Source organism: Lynx canadensis, chromosome B1, assembly GCF_007474595.2.
Source record: "Lynx canadensis isolate LIC74 chromosome B1, mLynCan4.pri.v2, whole genome shotgun sequence".
Taxonomy (NCBI): Eukaryota; Metazoa; Chordata; class Mammalia; order Carnivora; family Felidae; genus Lynx; species Lynx canadensis.
This window is the reverse complement of record NC_044306.2, coordinates 149,712,787-149,739,100: the sequence shown is the minus strand read 5'-3', so window position 1 is coordinate 149,739,100 and position 26,314 is coordinate 149,712,787. Positions and strand designations below refer to the sequence as shown.

The window sequence follows — 26,314 nt, the reverse complement described above, 5'->3', positions numbered from 1 at the left end:
TATAAAACAGTTCACACTTTATAAAATTATTTAATCAACTAGAATAGGTCTGTTTATAATTACGTATCAGGAGGTTATTAGTTTGCTAAATTAATAGCATAAGGAAAGTGACTACATCTTTCACTGCAACATAAAAGCAACCACCTACAGTCTTAGTCTTGAGTATGTATTCTTTTTCATTTTACTTTTAAAAGTGTCATGTGAGTGTGTCTAGAATAGTATCAGAGCAACTGTCTTATTTGTTTCAGGTGAATGTAAGATACTCAAAGTATAAATACCACATTTTAAAAAAATTTATTCACTTATTTTGAGAGAAAGAAAGAGCACAAGCATGAGCAGGGGAGGGGCAGAGAGAGAGGGGCAGAGAGAAGCCCAAGCAGGCTCTGCACTGTCAGCTCAGAGCCCAACATGGGGCTCAAACCCCATGAACTGTGAGGTCATGCCCTGACCTGAAGTCAAGAGTCGGATGCTTAACCGACTGAGCCACTCAGGCACCCCACTACCACATTTTAAAATAAAACCTAGGAACATGCATGCCAAGTTCAATTATTCAACTGCTAATTTCAATAAATTGAGATCTCCTCTCTTCAAATTAGAGCTCTTGATGGTTATTATAATATTAGAATAATTGAGAGTTGAAAAGGACCTGGTTGATGAAATTATAGTATAGTATTTATCAATAAGAAAACGCTTCACATCATTTGAAGATCAAATGGTTTACATCAAATGTAGATTTTAGGTAAGTGCATTTGAACTCTTCCATTTCAATTGAGTGCTAAAGATAGACAGTATTTACTACCTTTATGCCCAAAGTGTTATTTTTATACTAGGTCAAGAATTACAAGTGCAGTGCTAATGTTTTCTGAATCAAAATATGGGCAACGTGGTCTGAAAATTACTTGTATATCCATGACAAAAAGAAGGCAAAGTATCTGAAATGAGAGACATTATGAAAATTCAGCTTATGTAGTTACTGTAGTTTATGGCGTGGTTTTCCTTATCAGAGCATGCATGCCATGTTTATAGTTTCCGTACTGCATTGAATAGGAATTACGTTTTGTCTACATTTGCATATCGACTATATTTTTTAGAAATCTGAAGTGTGTCCGATTCTCTGCTGTTTTTCTCCAAAAACAAAATGAAACAAAAATTCCCTGGATGCCAATGTATTTTTATTTTTCTTAGTGTTTTATTTATTTTTGAGAAAGAGAGAAGGTGAGCAGGGAGGGGCAGAAAGAGAGGGGGTCACAGAATATGAAGCAGGCTCCAGGTTCCAGTCTATCAGCACAAAGCCTGATGTGGGGCTCGAACTCACAAACTGTGAGATCACGACCTGAGCCAAAGTTGGACGCCTAACCGACTGAGCTACCCAGGCGCCCCTGGATGCTAACATATTTTAAGCCAAAAATAATATCTTGATTTATTCAAAATACAATTTTAAATCTTCATTGAATAAAGGGAGCACAGAACATAGAGGATATTGGCAGAAATTTGAAATGACCACTTGTTCATTTCAATGACATGTATTGGAAAACTGGTGTTGGTCATTTGTATTATAGAACAAATCTCATTACTTCTTAAATGTATGATTTGGGGAAAATAATTTAAATTCTTTGTGATTTTCTCTATCTTTAAAATAGTCATAATTGGGGCGCCTGGGTGACTCAGTCAGTTTAGCGTCCGACTTCAGCTCAGGTCACGATCTCGCGGTCCGTGAGTTGGAGCCCCACGTCGGGCTCTGGGCTGACGGCTCAGAACCTGGAGCCTGCTTCGGATTCTGTGTCTCCCTCTCTCTCTGCCCCTCCCCCGTTCATGCTCTGTCTCTCTCTGTCTCAAAAAGAAATAATCGTTAAAAAAAAATAAAATAAATAAAATAGTCATAATTATTAAGACTATCTATAATGTGAAGAAAGGTGAGAGGCACTTCAAGATCTAAGGTAAGTCAAAATAGAAAATAAATATGGATTAAAAGAAGTTTGAAAACTCAGTTTGTGGCATCTAATACATATTATTTTATTATTAAATTGCTACTATGTGCATATATCACAGTAAAAAAAGTTAAAAATAAAATCCAAGAATAGCTATTATTGATTCCTACTTAAGGTTTTTTGAAGCAACGCAGTTTTTCTTATTGTTTCACAATGCATGAAATTTGAGAACTTCTGTTATTTTCCTCATCAGAGAAGATTTTCAGTGATCTTGGTAAGTTTAACTACATCTGAAATAGCTGGTAGTCATGAAGTGCGATTAACACACAATGGCAAGGATTTGAAAACATGAAAGAGGGAGAATACAGAATAAGTCAGAGAGGAATGTGGGGATAAGAGTTAATAAAAAAGGATCAGAAACCACATTGGCCTTTCTTTATGCCTTTACAGAATATTTGTTATGTGTGTACTGATAGTTTACTGACTACGAAAATTGGGAAAAATTAGAATACCTATTTTAAAGAATTGAATGAAGATCAATATGTAAGTGATGAATCATTAAATTCTATTCCTGAAACTAATATTACACTACATGTTATCTAGCTATAATTTAATTAAAAACTTGAAACAAAAAAAATAAATAACAATAAAAAATAAAGAATTGAATGAAGATCAGTTAAAGTATAGCCATGTAAATTGTATAGCACAGTGCTTGGTACGTAGTAAGCTGTCAGTAAATATCAACTACTGGTATTGTAGCTGTTTCTTATGTTCTTACAATTATTTCTCTGAATTTCCTTCCTTTTTTAATGTTAATTTTCTTATTTATTTATTTATTTATTTATTTATTTTTAATTTACATTCAAGTTAGTTAGCATATAGTGCAATAATGATTTCAGGAGTGGAATTCAGTGATTCATCTCCTACATATAACACCCAGTGTTCATCCCAACAAGTGTCTTCCTGTGGCCCCTTGTCCCATCTCCCCACCTACAACCCCTCCAGCAACCCTTAGCTTGTTCTTTACATTTGAGTCTCTTATGTTTGTTCCCCTCCCTGTTTTCATATTATTTTTGCTTCCCTTCCCTTATGTTCATCTGTTTTGTACCTTAAATTCCACATATGTGTGAAGTCATATATTTGTCTTTGACTGACTAATTTTGCTTAACAAAATAACCTCTAGTTCCATCCACCTTGTTGCAAATGGCAAGATTTCATTCTTTTTGATTTCCAAGTAATACTCCATTGTGTGTGTGTGTGTGTGTGTATGTGTGTGTGTGTATATGTGTGTGTGTGTGTGTGTATGTATATATATATATATATATATATATATATATATATATCACATCTTCTTTATCCATTCATCAGTTGATAGACATTTGGACTCTTTCCATATTTTGGCTATTGTCAATAGTGCTTCTATAAACATTGGGGTGCATGTGGCCCCTTTGAAAAAGTACACCCGTATCCCTTGGATAAATACCTAGTGGTGCAATTGCTGAGTCTTAGGGTAGTTCTATTTTTAATTTTTTGAGGAACCTTCATACTGTTTTCCAGAGTGGCTGAACCAGTTTGTATTCCCACCAGAAGTGCAGAAGGGTTCCTCTTTCTCTGCATCCTCACCAACACCTGTTGTTGCCTAAGTTGTTAACTTTAGCCATTCTGACTGGTGTGAGGTCATATCTCATTGTGTATTTTTTTCTTAGTGCTAATCTGGCTTAAATTTCTTTGAACGCATATAAACTATAACAGGAGACTACTACTACTGATTGATATACTGTCCAAAATTTAATCTATAGTAAACCATTCTAGAGTAATACATTTCAGTGAACTCTCTGCACAAAAATGTCATTAAGCTTATATTACACTGGTATCATTCTAAGCATGTAACAAAGAGAAATTAAAGCCTTTTTAAAGTGAATATTTTGGTTCTAATCCATCCATCTTGAAGACTGTCCTAAATATCTTCTTTGCAAGTCCAATGACCCAGAACTTGAATTAAAAAAAAAAAAAAAAAAAAAAGCAATGAGGCATCACCCAGGTCAGTCAGTTAGCACCCAACTCTTGATTGCAGCTCAAGTCATGATTGTACAGTTCATGAGTTCAAGCCCCCCATCAGGCTCTGTGCTGACAGTATGGAGCCTTCTTGGGATTCTCTGTCTCCTTCTCTCTCTGCCACTCCCTGTTTGCTATCTATTTATCTCTCTCAAAATAAATAAATAAACTTAAAAAAATAAAGCAGGTATGTTTATAGATTTTAAACTTCATTTTATTATTTTGTCTTTAAGAATAGTAAGAACATTAATTAATTAAATCATAGAGACTATTGATTTTTTATATGTAGACTCCAAAATTCTTTGAATATTCTATTACAAAACACTACTATTAGTAAGTAAAGAAATATTTCATGCAGAATTTTTTTCACTAAATGTTTGAAGGGATTTTTTTTCTAATTTAAGGGTTAGGTAAAGGAGTTGGAGAAAGAACAGTATTTCTTAAATCTCTGAACGAAACGACAGTGTAGACCCTTTCATTTTCTTATCATATTCTTTTTCAAATCTCTCATACTGGGCTACAGTGAAGTGATTTTTCCAATCTCCCAAAATACCTGAAAAGAAAGATAAAATGACAAATTTGAGACATCTATAAAATTTCCTTCTTAGATCAGTTTTAATTTGAATTACCATATATATATATATATATATATATAATTTAAACTCAAGTTAGTTAGCATATAGTGTAATAGTTATTTCAGGAGTTAAATTCAGTGACTCATCACTTTCATATAACACCCAGTGCTAGTCCCAACAAGTGCTCTCCTCAACGTCCATCACCCATTTAGCCAATAACCCCACCCACTTCCCTTCCAGAAACCCTCAGTTTGTTCTCTGCATTTAAGAGTCTCTGATGGTTTTCCTCTCTCTGTTTTTATCTTATTTTTCCTTCCTTCCCCTATGTTCATATGTTTTGTTTCTTAAATTCCAAATATGAGTGAAATCATGTGATGTTTGTCTTTCTCTGATTTATTTCACTTATTTCACTTATTGCACTCTTTTGTATCCTTTGGATAAATACCTGGTAGTGAAGTTGCTGGGTCATAAGCTAGTTTTTTTTTTTTTTATTTTTGAGGACCCTCCATACTGTTTTCCAGAGTGGCTGCACAGTTTGCATTCCCACCAACAGCATAAGAGTGTTCTCTTTCTTCACATCCTTGCCAACATCTGCTGTTTCCTGAGTTGTTCATTTTAGCCATTCTGACAGGGCTGGTTTTGATTTGTATTTCCCTGATGGTGAGTGATGTTGAGCATCTTTTCATGTTAGCCATCTGGATGTCTTCTTTAGGAAAGTATCTATTCATGTCTTCTGCCTATTTCTTCACTGGATTATTTCTTTTATAGGTGTTGAGTTTAAGAAGTTATTTATAGATTTTGGATACTAATCCTTAATCAGATATGTCATTTGCAAATGTATTTTCACATTATGTGGGTTGCCTTTTAGTTTTGTTGATTGTTTCTTTCACTGTGCAGAAGCTTTTTATCTTGATGAAGTCCTAATAGGTCATTTTTACTTTTGTTTCCCTTGCCTATGGCGACATGTAGAGAAGAAGTGGCTCTGGCTGAGGTCAAAGATGTTTCTGCCTATTTTCTCCTCTAAGAATTTGATGTTTCCTGTCTCACATATAGGTCTTTCATCCATTTTGAATTAAGTTTTATGTATGGTGTAAGAAAGTGGTCCAGTTTCATTCTTCTGCATGTCACTGTCCAGTTTTCCCAACACCATTTGCTAAAGAGACTGTCTTTCTTCCATTGGATATTCTTTCCTGCTTTGTTGAAGATTAGTTGGCCATATATTTGTGGGTCCATCTTTGGGTTCTCTGTTCTGTTACACTGACCTATGTTTTTGTACCAATACCATATTGTCTTGATAATTACAGCTTTGTAATACAGCTTAAAGTTCAGAATTGTGATGCCTCCAGCATTTGGGGTCTTTTGTGGTTCCATACAAATTTGAGAATTGTTTGTTCTAGCTCTGTGAGGAATGTTGGTGTTATTTTCAAAAGGATTGCATTGAATGTGCAGATTGCTTTAGGTAGTATCGACATTTTAACAATATTTGTTCTTCTGATCCAGGAGTATAGAATGTTTTTCCATTTCTTTGTGTCTTCTTCAATTTCTTTCACAAGCTTTCTATAGTTTTCAGTGTAAAAAGCTTTTACCTCTTTGGTTAGGTTTATTCCTAGGTATTTCATGTGGTTTTTTTGATGCAATTGTAAATGTAATCAACTCCTTGATTTCTCTTTCTGCTGCTTCATTACTAGTGTATAGAAATGCAACAGATTTCTGTATGTGGATTTTGCACCCTGAGACTTTGCTGAATTCATATGCCAGGTTCCAGCAGTTTTTTGGTGGAGTTTTTCAAGGTTCTCCACATAGAATATCATGTCGTCTGCAAAGAGTGCAAGTTTGACTTCTTCCTTGCCAATGTGGATGCCTTTTTTATATGTCTTTTTGTTGCCTGATTTCTGAGGCTAGGACTTCCAATACTATGTTGAACAACAGTGGTCAGAGTGGACACCCCTGTCATGTTCCTAACCTTAGGGTGAAAGCTCTCAGTTTTTCCCCATAGAGGATAATATTATCTCTGGGTCTTTTGTAGATGGCCTTTATGATGTTGAGGTATGTTCCTTCTATCTCTACTTGGTTGAGGGTTTTTATCAAGAAAGGATGCTGTATTTTGTCAAATGATTTTTCTGCATCTATTGAGAGAATCATATGATTCTTACCCTTTCTTTTATTAATTTGGTGTATCAGATTGATTTATTTGCAAATATTGAACCAGCCCTGCAGCCCAGGAATAAATACCACTTGGTCCTAACGAATAATTCTCTTAATGGACTGCTGAATTTGATTTGCTACTATCTTGTTGAGAATTTTTACATCCATTTCATTAGGGATATTGGCTTCTAATTCTCCTTTTCAGTGGGGTCTTTGTCTGGTTTTGTAATCAAGACAATTGGTTTCACAGAATGAGTTTGGAAGTTTTCCTTCTATATCTATTTTTTGGAATTGTTTGAGAAAAATATATACTATTTCTTCTTAAATGTCTGGTGGAATTTTCCTAGGAAGCCATTGGCCCAGGATTCTCATTTGTTGGGAGATTTTTGATTACTGATTCAATTTCTTTGCTGGTTATGGGTGTGTTCGAATTTTCTATTTCTTCTTATTTCAATTTTGGTAGTTTCTATATTTCTAGGAATTTGTCCATATCTTCCAAATTGCCCAGTTTGTTGGCATATAATTTTTCATATTATTATTCTCACAATTGTATTCTGTGGTGTTGGTTGCAATCTCTCCTCTTTAATTCATGATATATCTATTTGGGTCCTTTCTCTTTTCTTCTGGATAAGTCTAGCCAGGATGTTATCAATTTTGTTAATTCTACCACACTTGTATTTTTAAATCTTTAACTTTAGAACTCCATAACTCCATCCCTCACTCCCAAACTCCCAGGCCTCCTTAGTTTTCCAAAATACCCATGGATTTTTCCAGTACCTTATGTAAAGAAATAATCTCTCAAATAGCTTCAAGAAACGTCACTGGAAGAAAATTCAATGTCTCACAATCTTTATTCTTTGCCCTCAAGAGCTTTGTTAACAAAAAATGATGTCTAACATCATTTAAGCTGGCTACTGACCATAGAAAAAATTGTAAGGCATGTGAAAAATATCTAGAGAGTTCACACAAATGAAAGGCATTCTTCTGACATAGCAATGGATGCCAAGACTCATGTTTATCAATGTATAGGCTCTTGAGTAATCATTTGTCATTAGAAGGTCTGTCTTACATGATAGGCTTACAGGAATTACAGAGTTTATTTGCCACGTATTTCCCTGAAGTTTTTGTTGCTGTTGTTGTTCCTAATTTTTTTCTTGTCAGCATACTCAATCTCTTTCCATCTCCTACAGTATTGCTCTTAGCTCTCCACCTATCTATAATGTAATTAGCAAACTAGTATATGATTTCTCACCCTTTCTCATGAAGGGAGATATGGAATGATCCATACGAACTCCTGCTACAGTGGTATAATTTGTAAATGGATTCTGCTTCATCACATCAAAAGAGCTGTAATAGAGGATTTTATCCACAGTTTCTTCTGGCAGATCTTTGTCTAGAAACTTTAACAATTTTTGAATTTCACGCTTTGGATCCTAAAAAATTATAAAATAAAAGAATTATTTCAGGTAGACATAGTCATGCAATAGGCAATGTATTTAATAAGGTTCTACATATCTCAATGCGATTGAGAAAATGATTTTACATTTTTATGTGTATGTTTTACTTTGCTTTCCAAAGTACATGTCCTATTCTTGGTTATGCCAGGCAATCACCTGCTACAAGGAAGATTAAATTCTGTTTCAAAAAATGCAAAAAAAATTGGGTTAATATTCAACCTTTCACACTCAAAAATAAAATTAACCAGTAGAATAACAAATGGTAATAAAGCAAGCTACTATTATCATAAGGTATAATTTTCAAAATTTTGATCTCCTTTTTTAAAGCGTATCTAACATCAAGAATAGATTACCTATCAAAAATTTAGAGAAGAATTAACATCTATCCTTCTCAAACTCTCCCAAAAAAGTAGAAGAGGGCGTAACACTTCCAAACCAATTTCACAAGGTTAGCATCACCCAAATGCCAAAAACAGATAAGAACAGCACAGGAAAATAACAGACTAACATCTCTGGTGAATATGAATGCAAAAATACTGAACAAAATACTAGCAAACAAAATTCAAACGCACATTGAAAGGTTTGTATACCATGATCAAGTGGATTTATTGCAGTGATGGAAAAGTAGTTTGACATTAGCAAATCAATGTGATACACCACATTAACAAAATGAAAGATAAAAATCATATGATCATTTAAAAAGATATGGTAGTAGATGCTATGAAAAAATCAATAGCAAAAGAGACTTTTTAAAAGTTTATTTATTTATTTTAAAAGAGAGAGGGAGCAAACATGCAGGGTAGAGAGAGAGAGAGAGGCAGAGACAGAATCCCATGCAGGCTCCATGCTGTTAGCACAGAGCCCAACACAGGGCTCAATCCCATGAACCGTGAAATCATGACCTGAACTGAAATCAAGAGTCAGACGCTTAACCGACTAAGCCATCCAGGTGCCCTGCAGAAGAGACTTTAATAGATAAGACAAGGTGAAGTATTTGACATTATGGACATGAAAGAACTCTCTGGAGAGTTAACATTTAACTTAAGACATGAAGAATGAGGAAAAGTTAATTTGAAAATAGTGGGGAAAAATATTTCAGGCAAGCTCACTTAGTGAGAAAAAGGTGATACCAGAAGAGGTTGGAGAGATAGATAGGGACTAAATAATGCTGAACTCAAAATTATCTTAATGATTTTGTATTTCATGTAGGGACAGAAACCACTGAGAGATTTGAAGAAGGGAGTGGGCATAGTCTGAGTTTTCAAGAGGATCATTTTCTCTGAGTGGACAATAGAAGCAAAATGAGGTACTCCAAATAAGTCAAGACAGTTGTCTGATCTAGCGCAGGAGGCAGTAGTGGTAGAAAAATAGGGGATTGAGTAAAATATCAATTTTCAAGGTGTAATTAATGGGATAGTGGATTGGTCATATTTATAGATCAAGAAGAAAGGAAAATGTGATATAAAAAAAGATGAATCTTAGTTTTCGTTAAAAAGTAAAAGAGAAATTGTACTGTAGTTGCCTCTTACCTCTTTCATGTCTTCATAGAATAGGTAAAGAATACGATAATCATTCCTCTTCTCCCACCAGCCCTTCACGTGATCATACCACGCACCAAAAGCCACTAAATTGAAAGATACAATGTTTGGAAAATTAAAACCATTTGCATAAAGAACTGTTACATATTATTCCAAGTCATCATTATCAATACAAAAGCACTTATCAGTTCAAGAAATTGGGATGATAGGGTAATTACTTCTGTTTTCACTAAATTTACAATCTACTTGAAAAGGAGTGGCAGGGAACTTCATAGAAGAAGAGAGGGAGAGAAAATGATAGGGGTGGAGAGGTTAAGAAAGGGCTCTGGAGAAAGAAGAACGTATTTGGATATAAGAGGAAAAATTGGGCTTTGATAATAGTAAGAATGAGTAGACATTATATGGACAGAGAATCATCCAAGCAGTAGCAGGAGTAAAAATTTGCAAGACACCATTGAGATGTACTTGCCTTGAGAAGAGAGTTTTTATAGAAGAATGTTTGTATGAGAACTATATGTAGAGCCACTACTATTGGCATAAGTATGTTTCCCTGAAAGGCAATACACAGGTAGAGAAACAGAGCCTTAAGGATAAAATCTTTACTCAAGAATTTTCAGTCTATGTAATAAAAATAAGGGACTGGTAGAGAAAAGAGAGCCTAAGAAATATGTGTAAAATCAAAACAATACGATGGCTGCACAGCAAGGGATGAAAACACTTAATTGTCACTAAGCACTAATGAAACAAGACTAATAACTGAAAAATCTGTGTTACATATTCCCTAAAAGTTCTTAAAGGGAAGAGATGACTATGTATTCGGCTTCTTCTATAGTCTTTCTAATTCATTAGTAGAGTGCTGGGCACATATTAGTTTTATAATAACAGATTTATATTTGAACTTTCTATCTTCTTGCAAAAAGACTTTTCACTATGGGGAGCCTGGGTGGCTCAGTCAATTGAGCCTCTGACTTCGGCTCAGGTCATGATTTCACGGCTCGACAGTTCAAGCCCCCAGTTGGGCTCTGTGCTGACAACTCGGAGCCTGAAGAAGCCTGCTTCAGATTCTGTGTTTCCCTCTTTCCCTGCACCTCCCTTGCTCACTCTCTCTCTCTCTCTCTCTCTCTCTCTCTCTTTCTTAAAAATAAACATTAAAGGGGCGCCTGGGTGGCTCAGTCGGTTGGGCATCTGACTTCAGCTCGGGTCATGATCTCACGGTTTGTGAGTTCGAGCCCCGTGTCAGGCTCTGTGCTGACAGCTTGGAGCCTGGAGCCTGCTTTGGATTCTGTGTCTTCCTCTCTGTTCCTCCCCCCACTCACACTCTGTCTCTCTCTCTTTCTCTCAAAAATAATACAGATTTTAAAAAATTAAAAAATGAATAAAAAATAAACATTAAAAAATTATTTAAAAAAAAAAAGACTTTTCACTATAGAACACCTTGAGCAAAGTAAGAGTTGAACCCACCCTTTCCAGTCATGAATTTATCCAGGAACTCTTCCCAGGTGCCAGGCTCTGGATGCAGTTTTGCCATCTGGTAGAAATAATAGTAAGACACAGCCACATCTTTAGCGTTTCGTGCCACATAGACCATCTGTGGAGAGATATGGCAAATCATCATTTCATTTATATTTTTTAATATTTTGTAAACTTGCTTGTCTTGCGAGAATGCTTATTTTCTCCTATCAATGTCCTGATCTCAGCATTTATATATATATATCCTGACATGGAATATTCACAACTATGTATTGTTTAACGCAAAGATTTGGGCCTTCACACCCTGTTTCTCCTTAGCTTTTGAAAAGAACATCTCTTAAAACACAGAAAATCAAATATAATAAGAATTATAGTAAATGTTATATTAACAAAAATGAGCTAATATTGTTCTCAAATTTAAAATATTATTCTATATCACTTACTAAAACATGTAAAAAGAAACAGAAATTATAAAACTTATAGAAAGCAAAAGTAAAATTTTTAAAACTGAAAAATGCCCTATTTTTAATTGAAAATAAATTTTTATAAGGATACATTTAATCAATAATGATTAAACATTCTTCATTTTGTTCATGACCATGGATACATAACAATTATTGCTGTTTATAGTGATTTTCTGTGAGTTTAAAATTTATTTTATGTATAGAGTCCTAAAGTCTACTTGAAAAAAGAAATTTTGAACATATTCTCCAAAAGAAATGACATTATTATGTCTCAGTGTTAATTGGATTTTCAGGGAAGTCCACTGACATCCATAATCCTACTTTTCCCCTGAAGTACATCTAATAATCCTGAGGTCCCAGCCACCCATGCAGTAAACATAACTCTAAGGGAAAATGCATTCAGGAAGAAATTTCATTTTCTCTAATTAGAATCAGCTTCCTTCTTCTCTTCCAATTGATGGGAAAAAGAAATGGGAAGTTTTATAATCCCAAGTCACTGATAGTAATTCTCATATTCTGGGGCAAGGAGAGAGAGAGAGTAAAAAGAGGTTTTTCAAAAGATTGAGTATAGAGTTCTAAGAGTTGAGACTATTGCTGATCCAATTTCTTGAGATAAACATTTCCAATAGCTTCCTATTTCAATAGCAGGAGTATATGGTAACAAATCAATCATTTTATTCTATCATCATGTAAGTTCTTTAGTGCGGACTGTTTCCACTTCTCACAGTGTAGATAGAAGGCCATCCTGAAGATATGCCCCAATTCTCTTAATAGCAAGACCATGTGTTTCTGGAAACATCTAAGGATTTTTACCTTTGGAATTAAGATGATAAACTATATCCTTGCTTTCTTATCATTTTTTGTTTTAATTAGAGTTTGAATAAAAAAGAAAGTCACACATAAATGCATGCACAGACTTATTTGTATAAGCTCAACAGTATTCATAAGAATTAAATAAAATAACATGCTCTTAGATGGCAGAGAATGTCTTATTTGTGTTTGCATTTATAATGACAATTACAATATTGGTACATACACAGTAGCACTTCCATAAATGTTTACTGATTATATGCTTATTGAAGAATTTTGCTTACAGGTAGCTGAATCAGAACTGCAAGGAGAAATTAAAAACTTATAGTCAGATTTCAACATCCTTCTCTCTATAACTGATAGAAAAATATGAAAAGATGAGAAATGTGATTCTACATATATTAAAAGAATGTTAAAAGAATATCATGAGCGGGGCGCCTGGGTGGCGCAGTCGGTTAAGCGTCCGACTTCAGCCAGGTCACGATCTCGCGGTCCGGGAGTTCGAGCCCCGCGTCAGGCTCTGGGTTGATGGCTCAGAGCCTGGAGCCTGTTTCCGATTCTGTGTCTCCCTCTCTCTCTGTCCCTCCCCCGTTCATGCTCTGTCTCTCTCTGTCCCAAAAATAAATAAACGTTGAAAAAAAAAATTAAAAAAAAAAAAATATCATGAGCAACTTCACTACAAAAATTTGACAGCTTATTTTTAAAAAATTTTTTGAAGTTTATTTATTTATTTTGAGAGACATAGAGAGCTAGTTGGAGAGGGGCAGAGAGAAAGGGAGAGAGAGAATCCCAAGAAGACTCTGCACTGTCAATGCAGAGCCCAACACGGGGCTCGAATCCATGAACTGTGAGATCAAGACCTGAGCCAAAACCAAGAGTTGGACACTCAACCAACTGAGCCACCCAGGTGCCCCCCCAAATTTGACAGTTTAAATGACAGGGACCAATTCCTTACAAACTACCAAAGATCATGTAAAGAAAAGTATATAATCTGAATAATACTAAGTGTATGAAATACATTCAATTTGCAGTTAAAAATCCTTCCAGAAGAAGAAAATTCCAGGCTTAGATCGCTTCACTGGTGAATTGTACAAAATATTAAGAATGAAATAGGACCAATTCCAACCAAACACTTCAGTAAATTAGAAAATAAATACCTTTCAATTCATCTTATTAGTCCCTATAGTACCAAAGGAAGGGGTTATTCCCTAATGATAAAGACATTACAATGAAAAGGAGAGTTCAATATCTCCCAAAGATACAAATTATTTTTTAAAAATTAGCAAGTTGTACTCAATAATATGACAACACCAAATTAATACATATCATAAATGAATACAATCAATAATTTAATATAAGCTATGCAAGATTGTTTTAACATTTAAAAAATCAATTGGTGTAATTAATTAATCATAGTTAACAGACTAAAATAATGGAAAACTGTATGATTGGTCTTTTTTTTAATGTTTATTTTTGAAAGAGATAGACACAGTACGAGCAGGGGAGTGGCAGAGAGAGAGGGAGACAAAGAATCCAAGGCAGGCTCCAGGATCTGAGCTGTCAGCACAGAGACCTACACAGGGCTCGAACCCATGAACCAGGAGATCATGACCTGAATGAAGTTGGATGCTTAACCAACTGAGCCACCCAGGTGCCTTCATATGATTTGTCTTAATGGGTACAGAAAAAAATCATTAGACAAAATCTAGCATGCATTCCTGATAAAAACTCAGCAAAGTAAATAGAACAGAACTTCCTCAGCCAGGTAAAGGGCATATACAAAAAACCTACAGGTGACGTCATCATACTTCGAAATGAATTTTCTCTAAGATTAAGAGCAAGACAAGCGCATCTGCTCTCACCACTCCTATTCAGTATTGTATTAGAGGCTCTATCCAGTTCAATAAGGCAAAATTAATAATAATAATAATAAGCAAAAAGCATTCATAAAAAAGAAGTAAGAATACTTTGTATTTTTTATTTACTAACAGCATGAGCATCTACATAGAACAATGAATGGGATCTACAAAAAATCTATTAGATCTATTAAGTGAATTTAATAAGGTTTCAGGATAAAAGATTTATGCCCATATACCAGTAACAAACATTCATAAAATAATGCTAGTGTGTGTTTGTGTGCATGAGGAAGACAAAGAGAGAGAGAATTACTATTATATGAGAAAATTTAAAAAAGAACATCTCTCTTATAGGTATTAGATATTTAGGTCTAAATGTGATAACTGAAACAATAAAGCCAATAAAATTAAACAGAAGAGAAAATATCTTCATAACTTTGGGGAAGGCATTCTCTTAAACAAATATACACACACCAAAAAATAAAAAATAAAGAAAAAAACTGATATATTGACCAACCTCAAAATTAAGAACTTCTTTAAGACATTATTAAGGAAAGAAAAAAAAATAGAGTGAATTAGGATATAAAAAAATGCAATGATCTCATCCAAGGACTTGTATCCAGAATATATGGAGAATTTCTACTTTAATAACAAAAAAAAAGAAGCACTTATAGGAAGAAAAAGGCCAAGGAACTTGAACAGATACCTCAGGAAAGAAGATATTTAAGCTATGTAAAGGTGTTTCACCCAATTAGTCATTAGGGAAATATGAAGAAAACCACAATGAGATGCCACCATACATCTACTAGTAGGGCTAAAATTAAATATTTTTAGGTATATTTTAGGTTGATGAGGATGTAGAGTAACTTTAACTCTTGCACTACTGGTCAAAGTGTGGATTGGTCCATATGTTTGAAAATATCTATTGAAGCTGGTTACATGTATACACTAGATCCAGCAATTCCATCCCAAGATATAACACCAAGGAGAAATGTGTACACACATGTGTAATGAAAACTTTTGTAAAAATGTGAATTGAAGCATGCCTGGGGGGGTCGGTAGGTTAAGCATTGGACTTCAGCTCAGGTCATAATCTCCCAGTGAATGAGTTTGAGCTCTGCGTTGAGATCTCTGCTAACAGCTTAGAGCCTGGGGCCTGCTTTGGGTTTGGTGTCTCCCTCTCTCTGCCCTTCCCCTGCTTGCACTCTGTCTCCTTCTCTCTCAAAAATAAATAAACATTAAAAAAAATAATAATCTGCATTGAAGGAGTGACTGAGTCTTGATTTTGGCTCAGGTCATGATCTCCCCAGTTGTGAGTTCAAGCCCCACGTTGGGGTCTGTGCTGGCAGCGTGGAGCCTGCTTGGGATTCTCTGTCTCTCTGCTCCACCCCCACTTGCTCACTTTCTCTAAATAAATAAATAAATAAATAAATAAATAAGCAAACTTAAAAAAAAAAAAGGATGTGCATTGAAGTACTATTTAATTACTTACAACTGACAACCACCAATAATACTGTGGGTAAGTAGGTTGTGAAATACTCACATAGATGTAATGGAATGCCTTATATCAGTGGTTCTCAAACATTAGCATGACTTTAATTCACCTGGAAGTCTTATTAAAACTCATGTTTCTAGACCTCGTCCCTATAGTCTTTGATTCAGTAGGTCTGAATTGGGCCTGAGATTTGCTTCTCTAACATGTTCCTTTTGTTCAAGGTACCATATTTTGTGACATATGATATATCAGGCTACATTAAAGAAAACAAAACAAAAACAAGATAACAAGCATGATAAGAATTGAACTCACAAATATGGTGTTAAATGAAATAAGTTAAATATTCAAGATTACATACTTTCTTATTACAGACAAAACAGGCAAACTAATTTATGGTGAAAACATTTAGGATAGTAATTATCTTTGAATACAGGGATTGTTGCCCAGAATGTCAAGAAACAGAGTTTTTGGGTGTTAGTAATGTTCAATTTCTTGATTTGGATGCTGGTTTCATGGGTATGCTCACTTTGTAAAAATTCATCAAGCAGTATGCCTAGGATTTATGTACTTTTCTAAATGTTATACTTGAGGGGTGCCTGGGTGGCTCAGTTGGTTAGGCTTCCGACTTCAGCTCAGGTCATGATCTCACAGTCCGTGAGTTTGAGCCCCGTGTCAGGCTCTGTGCTGACAGCTCAGAGCCTGGAGCCTGCTTCGGATTCTGTGTCTCCCACTCTCCCTGCCCCTCCCCTGCTCATGCTCTGTCTCTCTCTGTCTCAAAAATAAATAAAATCATTAAAAATTTTTTTAAATGTTATACTTGAATTAAAATGGTTGTTTAAAAAAGGAAGCTTAACTGAATCCACATCCATATATGTGTGTGTGTATGTGTATATATATATATATATACACATAATTATAAATCCATATTTTTAAATTATAATTATCTTGAATTCATGAATAAACAGTTATTGGGTTATTTAAATATTAAATAGTTGTTTGAGTATTTACATATTAGATATTTATTTGAGTATTTTAAGTATTTATTTAAATACTTAAATATTAAATATTTAAAAGTAGATAGTGAGTGAAGGGATTTAGACAGAAAAACAGGCATTTTAGAGAATAGAAAACCTGAGAGAGTCTCAGCGCTTGGGCACTAAGTCTACGTCTATTTATCTATGGCACTGGTATCCACTGGTGTTTTTTTCAATCTTTGGGGTATAGGGATCACATTATTATTTTTGCAATTATTTATCCAGGGGTTGCAATCGCCCATTGTAATTTCTGCATGATTAGTAAAAGAAATTTCAACACAAATAAGGATTTGTTTTCTTTAAAATTTGCTACCTTGCAGTTATTCTTCCAAAATGAAGAAGGGAGAAGTTGAACAGGTAGGTGTGTTTTCACTAATCGAGGAGACTGCTTTTTTTTCAAATCCTCCACACCTACAAGCACAAAAGTTAAACTATATTATAAATGTGGAATCATAAAGGTTAATGGCAGTGTAATCTAAGATTTTGTAGACATTAACCCCACTCATTATATGGCTTGAAATGATTATATGGCTATATGGCTTCATATAAAATCTGCAATGAGATCAAAACTGATAAATTCTGGCTACTTATGTGTTTTATTTCACATGTATTACAGTCAATAACTGTCTGTAATATCCTCAGATACAGGACCTCGATGAGGTGGAAACAGCAACAGGTCCATGTCAAGATATCCAAATTTTTCCTTCATTTATCTTTCTCTTTTTCTTATTTACAATATGGGGAAATTGAACTAGAAGATTTCAAATTCCTTTTCCAGCTTTCTTATATTCAAATTATAAGAATAAATTGAACCTTGAGGCTCATAACTAACACAATTTTAATAATGCATTACCATCCATTGTTCTGTTCCTTGAATCTGTAAACCTCAGCTAACAAGAAGTAGACATGATTTTATATTGAATCAAACACTGAATTTTCTGTATATAATGATTGTACAACATTTAAATGTTGAAGACTTCTACCTGTGCTATTAAGAAAAAAGTATTCTCATCAAAATCTCCTCTAACACAGATATTATCTTTGGGTGCAAGAGGAGTATAATATTGGTATAGCCGCATTCTTACTCTTCTATTATAGACACTTATGAGTCAACTGTCCAAGTTCTGTCTATATCGATTCTATCATGACTCCTTCAGACACCACAAAACAATAGGGGGATTTATTGCTATGGGGAAAAGAAACATTAAGGGAAAATACCATTATCCAGTCCAGGAATTATCAATTCCATGAATGGCACTCGTTTGTATATTGCGTTCTGCTTGCATTTCTCCACATCCCCATTATTATAGATCAAATCCAATATTTCACTGATCCAGGTTGTTCCTAAGGGGGGAAAAATGGAACAACTTTACACTTCTCTGTCAAAAACAGTATAAGAGAGTCAATGGAGGTAGAGGAAACAGAAAGGTGCTCTTCATTCCCATTCCCTTTCTCTCTTCTCCCTTTTATAGGAGACACCACCGTCTATTTGAACATATGCATATGTATTGTGTATATGTGTGTGTGATGTGTGAGAGAGAGCAAATATGACTAAAATAATTATAAAGTAAGTCATTAAAAGTAAGTAAAACATGGATAATGTAAAAGACAGGAGATCAGTTATGTAGCAAACCCTCCTGAGTGGAATGGAGAGGGAAGTGGCCACTTTCGATTTGTACATTTCTTATTAATATCAAAAGATATTACTAGGCTTTGGGACTGAAGAATACTTGAGGTAAAAATGTTCAACATTTGGTGGAGGTGTGAAGAGAGGATACAAAGATAACTTTGTGAATTGTGTCTGTGGTGACTAGTGTGCTACTCATAAATAGAAGACAATACATCCTCACTGAGCAGAGTAGATCGAGTCACTCAGATCTTTATGAGACTACAGATGGTCCCCTACTTATCATGGTTTGACTTATGATTTTTTTTTTTTTGAGTTTATGATGGTGTGAAACTCAGAGGCATTCAGTAGAAACCCAACATTGAATTTAAAATTTTGATCTCCTGGTCTAGTGGTCAGCAATACGATGCTCTCAGATATCTACAGATACTGGCCAGATGCTGGACAGTGCAGCTTCAGCTCCCATTCTGAATGGGGGTAAAAAGCAGATTCCCTTACAACCAGTCTGTACCTAGGCAACCATTCCGTTTTTCACTTCCGGTACAGTACTCAATAGATTACATGAGAAATTCAGCACTTTATTACAAAGTAGGTATTGTGTTGGATGATTTTGTCCAGTTGCGGGCTTTGTAAGTGTTCTGAGCACATTTAATGTAGGCTAGGGTAAGCTATGATGTTTAGTGGTTTAGGGGTTTAAAATACATTTTCAACTTATGATGCATTTATAGGAAGGTAAAATTATCGCAAGTCTGTATGTAAGGATATTTAATCGTCTAAAGCATTCAAAGATCAGTTTCTTGAGGCTGTGCTAAGAAAGCAAATACGGAGCGCCTGCATAGCTCAGTCAGTTAAGCGTTGGATTCTTGATTTTGGCTCAGGTCATGATCTCATGGTTCATGCAAAGCACTGGATCAGGCTCTGCATTGACAGCCTGGAGCCTGCTTGAGATTCTCCCTCTCTCTCTCTCTCTCTCTCTCTCTCTCTCTGTCCCTCCCCTGCTCACTCATGCACACACGCTCTTTCTTGAAATAAATAATTTTTTTTAGAAAGTAAATATAAGTTTGGAGAAAAATATCTTCTTAACTGTTCCCATCCCTTTCCTCTTTACCAAATGTGCAATAAATGATAGTCTTTAAATTGAATAATCATGGTTAGAAACTAAAAATTACATTAAATGATCTATGCACTGCATAGACATTGGAAGTTTGACCTGCACTGTAGCAGGATTCTCGGACAGAGAATCGTGACACCGAGGCATTTCTTTCCAGGAAGCAACTTTATTCGTGCCCGCATGGCTCAGTTCGGTTTTTACCCAAAGAACTGAGCCCCCAAATGCCACGTGGTGTAGTGTTTTGTATATTTTTTATTTCTTTGTCTCCCATATATGGTAACACACTAACATACAGTCTGATGAAGTGATCTCATGCTACAAGGTTGTGAGCGATGTTGTCACCTACGTGTATAGTCAGGTTGTCTTCAGTTTTTGTTTTTTTTTTTTTTCTTTCTTTCCTTAGGTAGGGAACCCTACCCCATTCCCCCCTTTGATGCTCAGATCCCTCTATTTTGGGTCAAAGAGCATCACCTTGGTTTAGAGGTTTATATTTCCGTAACATCATTACATGAGTGGCCGTCTTTTTTAAAATCGTGGCCTCAGTGAAACGGGAGACAGACTGTACAACAAGAGGAGTTAAGCAAGGTAGGAGTAAGCAACTTCCCAGAATTAGGAGGATAATTTTTATGAGAGTTTTGAATCCCTGGAAAGTTGAAAACCATCCTCCAAATAACTCCCTGGAATTTTAACTGTTCCGGGTCTGGATGGGGACATGAGCCATCCTTCTCATTTGATCTGTGATCTCCTCTATGACTTTTTCCTCCTTATCTGTCTGTAGGCAGCAGTTGCTTAGGTCAAACTTTTTACAAACACCTCCCTCAGAAGCAAGCAGGTCCGGGCAATATTTTAAGTCCGAGCAATATTTGATAGATAACATTGCACATTTTGGTTTGCTGCTTGGCTAGTAAGTTAAGAGCTCTGGGAGTTTTACTGGTTATAATTTTTATAACTGCTTGTAGTCTGATTATGTGGTTTAGCATGTAAATGGGAGGGCAGTAGCCCCAGGACACATCCTCTCCCTAGTGGCACGGCCATAATAGTGGATTATATGCTCGGGAGGCCATTTATTATATTTTTAATCGCCTATTTGTAAGGCACACCACTTCATTTGAGTCGCCCTGTCCCCATACACTTTGACCCCCAAATGTTTCCCTCTGGCAAGTGGGAGCAGGAAGAAAGACGGATGAATAGTTTCCAGCACATATGACCATGCCCAGATTGAGGGAAGTACTATATATAGGCTGTCCTTCCACATATCTAGTATAGTCCACCTGTGGCCCACCATTTGATGGCTGCATGACATTGTCCCAGATCTCTCAGAGGTAAGAGAAGTTAGACAAGGGGTGGTGATCTGGCTCAAGGGGATCTGGGGCCCCCCCACTATTGGGTTTTTCAGGCAGTTGAGTTATAAAAGCTTTGGCCTAGGCATGTGAAGTATTGAACAGAGATGACGATGAACTTTTTCCCCACTAAGCAAGACAGGTTTTTTTTTCCCAATAATTGAGCTTTTGAAGAGCCAAACCCCATCTGGTTCTTCAGCCTCCCATTTGTAGCTGCAGTCTGCCTCCTGAACGTCCCTTATCTCTCCCTGCCTAATGTTAACCCTTTCCCTATTTATTTCTTCCCTGGAATAGGGCCTGTAACTGCTGTTAGAAAATAGGGATGATGACTGCTCTGGCTTCTTCAAGCTGATAAGGGATGGTGTAGGGGTTCAGCAGTTAGAGTCTACCCAAGGGTCAGTCGATTGGCCCACAGTATAGTTCTACAGGAAGGATGGCAGGCATGAGGTGGCATAAACATTAGCAGACATAAAGAGAAAAACACACAGTAAAGATTATACTGACCTACAAAATGGCATCTTAAGATAATGTCCCCAGTTCCAAAACCTGTCAAACAATGTAGGAGAGACCCTGACTTTGTAAACAATTTATGTCAGGGAATATCTTATAACCCAGGTGATGGAAAAGCAGGAGCAGTAAGTGATCAATGGTGGATCTATTTCCAAGAGTTTGGTCCTAACTTAATCAAAATATTTTTTTAAAGCATCTAATGCTTGTGAGGTGTTATTTAGAGTTTTGCCATGTATAAGCAGACAGTTTGCTTTACTTTGAGGTGTAAAACTTTTCCAAGATCCAGAAGTTCTACTAGAGAAAGAGTCAAGGCCACCATTTACCATTATTAATTTACAAATGTTTAGGTAAGCCAAACCTGGGTATTATTTACAAAGCAAAATTTTTATTACTTTTTGTGCCTTTTTTTTCCTGCAGGGGAAGGCCTTTACCCAATTAGTAAAAATATCAACCCATACCAACAGATGTAGGAATTCCTTTGACCTTGGCAATGAGTGAAACCTAATTGTCAGTGTTTTCTGGATAACCTCCAGTTCCTTGACTGCCTGGGAGAGCAAGTTTGTGGTTGAGAGGATTGTTTGTAAGACATACTTCACAAGCTGATACTACTTGGTAAACTGTCCTTTACAAATTTTTTCCAGTAAACATCCTTTGGGCCTTTTGATAAGTCCCTCCCTCACTGAAAGGCCTGGTGCTGTGTTTTAATGATCTTTTAGCTCTGTGAGCTGCCCTGCTCTGTTTGTAACCATTCCAAGGGCTGGAGACAGTGTCTATGATGCAGACCGCATTTTATTTTCTTGGGAGAGTAGGTAGGGTTGAGTCTCCTTTAATAATTGATATAGCACACAACCTATTTTCCTGACCCCTGGTGTCTATAGCCTACAATATCCAGTAATTCCCCCAAACTCACATAACTGTTTATGTGTTCTGGAGTTAGTACACTATAGTCTGTAATTTAGTTATAATGTTTCTTCCAAGCAAGGGAGTAAGGTTCTCTGGTATTATCAAGAAAGAATGAAAAAAAAAATTAGTTTTCCCCATATGTATCCCAGAGGCTGAGAGAAAATTTTAGTTATGTTTTCTGGAGATGCCTCTAATCATCATGGTGCATTTGGATAGTGGGCCTGGAGTGGAAAGGAGGACAGAAGAGGTAGCTTTGGTGTCAAGAAGGAAATCGACTAGTTTTCCTTCTATATTCAGAGTTACCCAATGTTCTGGGTTTCTGATAGACAGTTGGTTTAGGGGAGCCACCATGAAGAGCCCCAGGCCCCATCAGTCCCTTCCAGGGACATTGGTTATGTGAGCCCTCATAGATAGAGGTCCCCGAGAGCATTCAGATCTCCAGTGATTGTCCCACATAAGGGGCATGACTTATGGGGTTTTTGTTTTGATTGTCCCCTCTGAGGACATTCTCATTTTTAGTGCTCTGAACAGCCATATACATGGCACTTGGTGCCAGGACCTCGGGAAGTTCGGTCTGACATAGTGTGTAAGGCCACAACTAAGGCCTGGGATTGGTGTTTTCTGTTCTGTTTTGTTTTGTTTTAAACCTCCTTTTCTGTTTTTTTTATTCTCCTCTTGATCTTGGTTGTAATATACCCAACTGGCAGCTCATAAGAGCTCCTCCAGGGTGCCTTCCTGATCAACAGTCAGTTTCTGCAGTTTTCTCTGAATATCTGGGGCCAATCTAGTGACAAATTTGTCTTTTAGAAACGTCTCAGTCTCAGCGGTGTTAGAGCCTCCCTTAACCTTTCCAGGAAGGCCACCAGGGTTTTATCTTGTGTCTGTAAGATAGTGGCTAATTTATCATAATTTCAAGGTTTAACCTTAGACCTCCTGACCACAAACAAAAAAAAATTTTTTTAAGATTTTTTCTTCACAAACCTTTTACAACTGTCCTTTGCTTTTAGATTTTGACCTAAGCCCTTTTCTTTCCAAACAACCAGTCTCATTTAACAAAATTACTTTTTTTTACCTTTAACAAAAAATGTATTTTTATTCCTTATATATTTTTATACATCTATTCTTTTACATACAGAGTTGTCTTCCTTATTTTCATCAGTCTAACTACATTTAGCAGAATTTTAACTCTTAGAAGCCTTAGTCACCGGTGAAAACTAAGTAGTAACCAGTAATGCAGGCTGCCCCCCCAGAAGGTACAGAAGCAGGAGGGGGATGTGGTGGGAAGGCAGAAGAGGTGAGGAGCTAGCAGAAAGCAGAAAAAGAAAATTCCTAGATTTAAATCTTGTCAGCTCAGACAAGGGAGCAGTCTCCAGGTTTCTTTTGTTTTCCACCAGTGGAATAAGGCAGTCAATGTCAGTACAGAGAAGACAGGGAATTTCCCCAAAACAAAGGAGTTTTGGCAGCTGCCTGGGAATATTTCTTAAAGTCCCTGTTCTAAGTAGAATAACCAGAGACTGTTGGCTCTAATTATCATAGTCATTGACCCAGGAAACGAAGGAGACACAAGTCCCCATACATAGTCACATGGTGACTCCAACCTGCCGCCCCAGCGCCCAAAGCCTTAGAGTTGGAGCTTCATTCCTCCTCCCTTGCAGAACTACTAGGGCAAGTCTGGGAGGTGATCAGGCTCCCCTTCTGCCTCTTAGTGGCAGGTCTGCCAAAATGAACCCCAGGTTCTTACCAGTCTGATGGGTGGAATTCCCCCAACTGGTTCCTGGACCTCACGGGTTCAGTTGTGCTCACACAGGGTCCTCGCCCCAGAGCGCCGGGACAGGTTAATCTCCTGTGTATCGAGGTGCGCGCTGATGCCAGGGGAACTCACCTCTCCTGGCGCTCCAAGATTAGCATCCTGGGCAGCAAGGGAGGTGGAAATGCACCGTCTCCGAATCCCAGATGAGAGCCCCCAAGAAATGTAGCAGGGTTCTCGCACAGAGAGTCTTGACGCTGTGGCTTTTCTTTCCAGGAAGCAATTTTGTTAGTGCCTGAATGGCTCAGTTGGGTTCATACCCGAAGAACAGCCCCCAAACGCCACGTAGTGTAGTTTTTTGTATATTTTTTACTTCTTTGTCTGCCATGTATGGTAACACACTAACATGCAGTCTGATTAAGTGGTCTCATGTTACAAGGTCGGGAGGGATTCTTGTCATGTACTCCTATAGCCAGGTTGCCTTCAGGTTTTTTTGTTTTGTTTTTTCTTTCCTTAGGGAGGGGACCCTACCACAGCACAAGGATGCACCTTTGGGTTGGTTCCATAATTGAGAGTACTTTCGGCCTCCTTTTTAGTTCTTTCTTATAGACAATTCTTTCTGCTTCTTGTCCCTGAATCATGAGTATGAGACTATCTCTCTCATCCATCTAACACAGACAATTACAGTGTTAAGAAAAATGTGAGTCAAATTAATACTATCCTTGAAAATTTTGTTGCCTGATCTGGGTTAGGCTTAAGCAAAGATTCATGGGGACGAAGAGACCTAAATTCCAAAATATAACACATTTTATTTCCTGTCAATGGATGATTCAAACTGTGGCCATTGAGATCTGATGGAAAGTACCATTTTTGCTATGCTTAAAATTGGAAATGCTTATTTTCCATAATTTTCTTTAAAGCCCATGATTTGCCTCATATAAGGAATAAGTTAGCTTGGCTTCTCAAAATTTACAGGGAACTGATATATTAATAACATTAAGACACATTTTCAACAGCTTGTAAAGGGAAAAAAAATCAAAGACAAAACGTGACCACAGAGTATTCAATTACTTTACATGTAGCCAGCTAGCCACCTAGCTTTCACTACGTCAAAAGAAATCCAGCTTCAAAAAGCACTTTCACAAATGAAGCACTGTATAATGGTGCCTTCCAAAGATCATCCGAATGGTTTTCTGCTTGTGAATATATTTTTTTAACTAGCAAAAACAAAAGATCATGTACATTTTTAGTAATTGCCCCACCTTTTCTAAACTTGTGCCTCAACCAGGAAATGCAAAGTAGTTTTCGTTCCAAACAATTTGGGTCTGCTAAATTGCTTAGAGAGCAATGTAAGTAGTAAGAAGAAAGAAAAAACTAGCTTTTGCCAAAATAGGCTTTTTTTCTATTCCTACAAAGGTCTGTATTGTACATTTGTTTGTTTTCTGATAAGAACTCTTTGTTCTCATGCAGTGTTTATAATTTTGGCATTAGAATCTCCAAAAACTCAGGTGTTTCCTCCCAGGCTTTTTTACATAGCCCTATGAAGTAATTTCAACATTTATAAAATAAAAAGAGAATTAGTAGTCAATGTAATTATTAAAACCTTCTCTTTCTCAATTCCTTTCAGAAATGAAGCAGAAAGGGTTTCCAGGGTGGCTCAGTCAGTTAAGCAACCAACTCTTGATTTGGGCTTAGGTCATGATCTCACAGTTTGTGGGTTCAAGCCCTGTGTCAGACTCTGTGCTGACATCAGCACAGAGCCTGCTTGGGATTCTCTCTCTGCTCCTCCCTCACAAAAAAATAAATAGATAAAGTTATATATAAAAAAAAAAAAAAGAAATGAAGCAGAAATATAAAGGAAAGTTGACATTAGAGAATTTAGCAATTGGAACACTTGATTGATTATGGGCTCAAGTAAATTAAGTGGATAAAAGGCAATAAAAACTCATTCTCTGATATTTCTCTGTATATCTATCACTGGATGAATTGGAAGACTGTCATAAAAATATCTGGAGAAATAAAAATTAGTGATTCTTATTGAGTCATCTTAAGTTATTTTTTCTGAGATCAGAGAAGGTCAGCAGCTTTTAACACTGAGGTCAGCAGCTGTTTAACATTATAGCAAAACATTTCTAAATGTGTTTAAAATAATAATAAAGTGTTTAAAATAATAAAATATTTTACCAAATATGTTTAAAATACTACAATGAATAATGTAAGCATTAAAATGCATAGAAGGAATATAAATA

At 36.3% G+C, this 26,314-nt stretch overlaps 1 protein-coding gene across 5 annotated transcripts in view; it reads right to left on the bottom strand.

The window, feature by feature from the left end:
* Window positions 1-4,205: 4,205 nt before the first annotated feature.
* Window positions 4,206-26,314, bottom strand: part of LOC115512581 (sulfotransferase 1 family member D1-like) — a 44,933-nt gene continuing 22,824 nt past the window's right edge. For all 5 annotated transcript variants that reach the window (XM_030313743.1, XM_030313744.1, XM_030313740.1 and 2 more), the window contains 6 exons: window positions 18,046-18,171; window positions 17,141-17,238; window positions 11,160-11,286; window positions 9,690-9,784; window positions 7,956-8,136; window positions 4,206-4,536 (listed from right to left, as the gene is read on the bottom strand). In XM_030313743.1, the coding sequence (XP_030169603.1) occupies window positions 4,424-4,536; window positions 7,956-8,136; window positions 9,690-9,784; window positions 11,160-11,286; window positions 17,141-17,238; window positions 18,046-18,171 (740 nt within the window). In that variant the 3' untranslated portion in view covers window positions 4,206-4,423. The remainder of the gene's footprint in view (window positions 4,537-7,955; window positions 8,137-9,689; window positions 9,785-11,159; window positions 11,287-17,140; window positions 17,239-18,045; window positions 18,172-26,314) is intronic.